The 5,686-nt window shown below is 58.8% G+C and overlaps 1 protein-coding gene across 1 annotated transcript; it reads right to left on the bottom strand.

Annotated features, from left to right (window-relative positions):
• Window positions 1–2,582: 2,582 nt before the first annotated feature.
• Window positions 2,583–4,606, bottom strand: CSUI_010544 (uncharacterized protein). The gene is made up of 2 exons (XM_068070647.1): window positions 3,892–4,606; window positions 2,583–3,508 (listed from the first exon to the last, which is right to left on the bottom strand). Exons 1-2 carry the CDS (start codon window positions 4,098–4,100, stop codon window positions 3,253–3,255), a joined length of 465 nt encoding a protein of 154 aa, XP_067917376.1. The 5' UTR covers window positions 4,101–4,606; the 3' UTR covers window positions 2,583–3,252.
• Window positions 4,607–5,686: the final 1,080 nt, after the last annotated feature.

Raw genomic sequence — 5,686 nt, 5'->3', positions numbered from 1 at the left:
GAGAGTCAATTCCAGAAGAAGACATCAAAGCAGCGAGACAGAAGAAGGGCAAAAGAACGGGACGAACACGCATATCCAGCTAAGGCGCTGGAGTGCCTGGGGTTGGACTAGGACGTCCTCGGAAGCAGACACCGCCAAGACAGTGTTGTGGTGAGGTATGACACGAGACATTTTCAAAGCCCCGCTACCGATGCACCGGTCGCCGAAGCGGACAAAGAGTTTAGCACGCCATGGGATACGGGACCGAGACCCTGAATGGAAACGGAGAACTCACCCTAAAGCTGTGGCCGCGCCAAGCCATCACGCCTCCTGACAGACGCTGCTGAATAGAGCACACTCCCAGGGGGATGCCCCGCTCACCGACACACCTGCGCACTCACCTCCTGTGTGCAGACGTCACCGCACGATCCGACATCGGCCCCTCGCAACTCTTTGCTATGTAGTTGAACGACTGAACTCATGGTCCCGTCACGGACTCCCCCCCAGGTAATGCCACCGCTTCCGGACAACGTCCTCCCGCGCGAGCCCAGTGAGCCGACGAATACCGCTAGCCCAACTTGCCGCTCTCCCGCGTCCTCCGTGCCATTTCCACACGCCACCGACAAACTCGCTCTCTCCGGTGTGGATGCAGCCGCCGGGTTCGGAGTTTGGTGGGCCATGCAGCAACCCATGTAGAAGCTGCGCAGTGAGCGCAGATCCAGGACACGCAACTCCCCCGACAACGAACCTGGTGCCGCGAGAGAACGCGCGCGGAAACGCTGCTCTCCACACACTTCGTTCTGCCACCCAGCTAACGGCTGTGCGGAGAAACACACCCCTACGTACTCGCTACGAAAGGGGGAACCCAACCAAAACACGGAGAAGTTTGTCCGAGCCGTCCATCCGCGAGGCTGGCACCCACACCGCCAAATTGTACCTGTACGATATCGGCCAACCAGACGCTAAACCCTAAACTCCGCGTCCCGACCAGGAGCGGAAAACCCGCGCATGCTGCTTCGATCGCCTGCCGTTTTAGGACGAACGAATCTGACCGTAACATACTGGGATGGCAGACAAGAGTTCACACATGACATTCTTGGACAGAAAGTGGGTAGCAGGTATTGTCAGCCGTGCGGTAACGCGCTCTAGCGGTTTAGTCCTACCGCACGCCGGTACGCATGGCGCCCCCGCTGCCAGCCACTGAACCAGCTGATAAGTGCCGCGTCACAAACATCTCTCAAGTTCTCGGCTTGACTCAGGCAGACATCTGCACCTGGTCGGCACGTCGTGTCTTCCGTTCGTGCGCGTCAGCAGACGACGCACGAGTCACATGAGTAGACCCCTTTTCTGGACGGAGGCTCGCGACATCCGTGTGATGGAGGCTGACCAGTAAACAGCCACAATAACGTCGCGAAAAAAAAAACAAACCACTCCTAAAGAAAGTGGCGGATCAGCGCAGCATACGAGCGTATTGTCCGGACGTCGCTCCCACGGACGCGCCAGGACACGCTAGGCCAAACGGCACATACTCCACACGAAATGCCGGCGTACTTCCTGCCAATGACGGACCGCTCCGAGTGAACTGACGAGACACGAGTCGGACACAGCTGCTACCGGGGGATGGCTGGCACGGAAAGCAGCGCAACGCGGCTGACCGCTGAAGTGTCGAAGATGCTGCCACAAAATTGCATTCGCAAAGACCGCAACGTTCGACGCTCACTGAGGGCATTCCTGGACCACGTCAGAAGCCGATACAGCAGTGCGCCTGCCCTGCTTCCTCTAGTCACCCGGCGCTCACGCCGTAAGACCGGGACGACAGCTTGAGTATTCTTGCGAGGTGGCCCGAGAAACGCCGATCCTCCCTATACGAACTCAACAATGACACAGCGCCGCACGGGCGAGACTGCGCCACCTGCTACTCTAAAACCCTCAGCCTTTGCTGCCCTCCCAGCCGACTCAGGAACGCACGCAACTCTACGCTTGTGCGCTTCGAGTCGGACCCTAGCTCCGCGCCTGAATTTAAACACGCCGGAGCCGACCTAACATTAGCTCATCACCCGCAACTCCGTGTTTCACCCACCCGGCCCCGCTCCGTAGGACGCTGGCCCCCCATGTCCGAAACGGCCCTCTGCCGTCCCTGGGCATCAGAACTATGCCCAAAGAGTCCCGAGCGCAGATGGACTGTCTCCAGGGGCTACCCGAGATGCCCAGACCGGGCGCGTGTGCATACTTTCTACAAGGTAGGACCACCAGCACTACGCGAGGGGTGGCAGGTTACGCGTGGGGACGACCCCCGCGCCCGCTAAACAGATTGCGGCAGCGACAAACCGCCTTCACACCGAGGACAGCTGCCCAGCCTCCAACTCTGACACGCAATGGGAAAGCACACAGTGCGTCAAAAACTAAACCTTTTACGATTCTATATCTGCATTTATGTGGCGGGGATGCGCGCGCGGCACCAAAGTCATGCAGCGCAGCAAACGAACCTAAACCGACACTCCGATTCTGCTCCGGATTCGCCGGAAAAGGAGCCTACTTGGAACACCCGCTGTGACAGGTAGACCAGCGTTTATACCAAAGCCCTTCCCATCGCCGGGACCTACCTCCTGAAACGCATTACCGCCCCGGTCGCCAACGGAAGTGAATTGAGCGGGGCCGGCACCCTTCCTGGACTTTCCTCCCATTGTTGTACCCGGTCAACAGCGACAGCAGAAGAGGACCCACGTCCTTTCTCTTGCGTGGACGTGAGCTTACCTGCATCGAACGCACTAGCACCAAAAAACAAAGCGGACCTGTGCGGCAATGTCGCGGAAAACTGACGCCATAGTGGCATAAAGGCGATCCGGAAGCGGTAAGTGGTATTTCGAGTGTAGTTAGCTATCTTCTCCGTCTAGAGCGTTGGTGCCGCACTCGTGGCAAAGGGTGCCTTCCAAAGAGCCCCCACCAGTTTCAATAGCATGCAAGAATGCATCCGACGCCGTGAAGCAGCCGAAAAAGGCCTACACGCCGAGAACGGGTCTTATCTCCAGGGAAGACACGCCTGCTACTAGAGGTCGCGCCCCCATAAAAATGGGGCCACCGCAACCGCGCGGCTTGGCAGCGCTGGCCGTGTCCAGTGTACAGAGCACTGCGACGCCGGATTCGCTAGTTAGACGCGCTTCGGTTATGAGAGTGCATGCTGCTCTGCAAAAAAAAGCTATGTAGCGGAATGTTCTGACACACTAGCGGTGCCACTTGGCGACTGCCCTAGCGCTTTCCGGAACTCGCCGCTGATCACCGCTGGAAAGCGAACGACAGTAGGTCCTTCAATGTGGAGCCTACACAGTTGTCCGCTGCACTCAGTCTCCTGCTGGTAGCCGTCCTGTCGCGCGACAAGTCAGGTTCACCCCGCGTAGACTTCGACTCCACACTTCTGCAGTGCCAGAACTTCAACGCCGAAAAGAAAAAAGCTGAGACAACAGCGACGGCGCTCAACACCTTCAAGGTCCTAGTCCGCGGCAAAAAACGAGGCGCTCCGGTGGCTGTCGAGCTGCACGAGCAGCATGCACAGGAGAAGCAATATAACGCGCATGTCCACTCGCCAGAGACTCCCTGCTCAGATCGTCAACGCTCTCTCTCTCTCCAGGATGAGCAACCGCTAAGTCCGCGACAGAGGCCTCTCCAGGTCAAGCCTCTACCGCGGGCGGACCAGGTTTACACCCCTGTTTACTAACTGCTATACATGCCCAAGCCTTGTCGGACCGCATCTTCGACGTGATGGTCGGCCTCGCCAACCCCCTTCCCCAAGCGGAAGGCGACGAGACAGGCTGAGACCGCACGAACACCCAGCCCGCACAAGGTTAGTACATTGTACATGCGGGAGGAGAATCCAAGACTCCAGCTTTTAGCTGTCTCATCACTGAAGTGCCTCACCCTCTCTTCCGTAGGGTAGATGCGACCTTAGAGAGCGCTTCACTTGCATCTTCCGAGAAATTAACAGCCGGCGGGGCCGCGTGTATTGACGCGGCTGCCGTGGAACCAAACACGGCTGCGTCCTGCACGGCCCGCGCGAAACCGTTCGGATGACTCGCACTCCACACGCCGGCAACGGCGAGACAGACCCACGCAGCCCTGCTCATCATAACGCCAGCGCAGAACCAGGCAGCCACGACAAAAAAAGGGGTCTCCGCCCAAAGTTTAGCTTAGCTCTAGCGGACGGTCGGCGCTTCTTAGCAAGCCTCACATGTCTCACTACAGAGAAGGAGCGCTGAATTTTCTTCGTCCACGGTCGTCCAGCGGTCGAGGGCCGGGGTGCTCGCTGCATGCCTCTTTCCCGTCGCTTCTGAGCGGAGTGAGGGCCAGCCAAGGAGCCGCATGCAGTTGGTAAGGGTGACACTGCTCATGCTAAAATACGACCCCGACAGCGCTCGCTTCTGTTCGGGGTCTTTTCTGACGCAGGCTCTCCGCGCAGTACACCAGTAGTTTAGAATTGCAGCACAGTTGTGTGAAAAGCAGCTGAGAAACGCGTGCCTGCGCTACTATAACTGCTGGCACTTCACTGAGGTTCGCCGGTGCCGCGAATTCCTGTGGCGGGCTCGAAGTTTCTTTTTGTCTTCAGCAAGCGAACACTTTCCACGGACCAACACACGCGCACACATCGAACATATGTTTCAGGGAACGCTTGGAACTACATGCTAGCTCCCAGCAATCACAGTCTCCCCCGACCGGGGCGGCGACGCTTTCACGACGATGTAGCGCGCCACCCACTGCACACCACGACAGACATGCCACACTAGTGTAGAAATCTCCTCCCTCGCGTTCTCGACCTCCGTCCTGCCACACCTTCGCCTGTAGGGAAGGCCTACCTTCCAACTCCGGACGTCCCGTGCGAGCCGGACAGAGGCCCCTTATAACGGTTCCAGCAGTGGGGGCCCACTCGCAGCTAGCCCGAGCGCGAGGGAGCCTTCCGCGGCCGAAACCTGCAGAACACGTCAGACTGGAGGGGACCCACTCCTTGCCAGCCTTCATCGACAGGTGAACGCACAAGGACGTGATCAAGAGGCCGTTGGGAGTCCATCCTCAACGCCCCTGTACGGAAGAACAGATTGACGGAAACGTTGAAGTGGACCATAAGGGCCCACGAACGGAACGGAAGCGTCTTCGGAACGAACGCGGAAACACGAACACAAGTCAGGGAGGCCACCACGACACGCGGCGAGGCGAGCCTCCAGACCGCAGCTCTAGCTACGGCCAAGGAGGAAACACGAAACACGACCCATCCCATAGGGAAAAGAGCTGCGGCGGACTACGACGCTGCGGACGTTATGGGGCAGGGCTCCAAAGGGAGTTTCACACCCCTCCCCGATACGGTAGCGCGCTCAGGAGGAGGCATATGACCGCTAACAAGCTCTCTTGGCTCCACCACCGACATGAGATCGGGTGGGTCCACGGGGTCCAACTTTGATAGGGGCGGGGCTCCCTCGGGTACAGGTCGACATGGAGGCCAGTAATAGAAGGCTCGCTTGCGTCAGTAGAGAACGAGAGACACTCCCGCATGGCAGGGCTCCACCAGCACTTGAGTATGGTTTCCGCCCTGTGGCATCGCGCCGCCCAAGAGAAGCCGAGCGGCGGCAAGAGAAAAGACGTTGCCTCCCTGAGCGCGCAGAGACCGCGCTTCTTCAACAGTGAGTAAATGATGTGCCTCTGAGTGTAACGCCCTCGCTGCGAC

Source organism: Cystoisospora suis, assembly GCF_002600585.1.
Source record: "Cystoisospora suis strain Wien I chromosome Unknown contig_7721, whole genome shotgun sequence".
NCBI lineage: Eukaryota > Apicomplexa > Conoidasida > Eucoccidiorida > Sarcocystidae > Cystoisospora > Cystoisospora suis.
Note: the sequence above shows the minus strand (reverse complement) of the source record. Positions and strands in the feature narration are given on the sequence as shown.

What these genes read in the sequence shown, in the direction of transcription:
- CSUI_010544 (XM_068070647.1), bottom strand. Translation starts at nt 4,100, where the DNA reads ATGATGAGCAGGGCTGCGTGGGTCTGTCTCGCCGTTGCCGGCGTGTGG. An exon ending in TCTACCCTACGGAAGAGAGG is followed by an intron (nt 3,509 to 3,891) that starts GTGAGGCACTTC and finishes CTGCTCGTGCAG; the next exon opens with CTCGACAGCCACCGGAGCGC.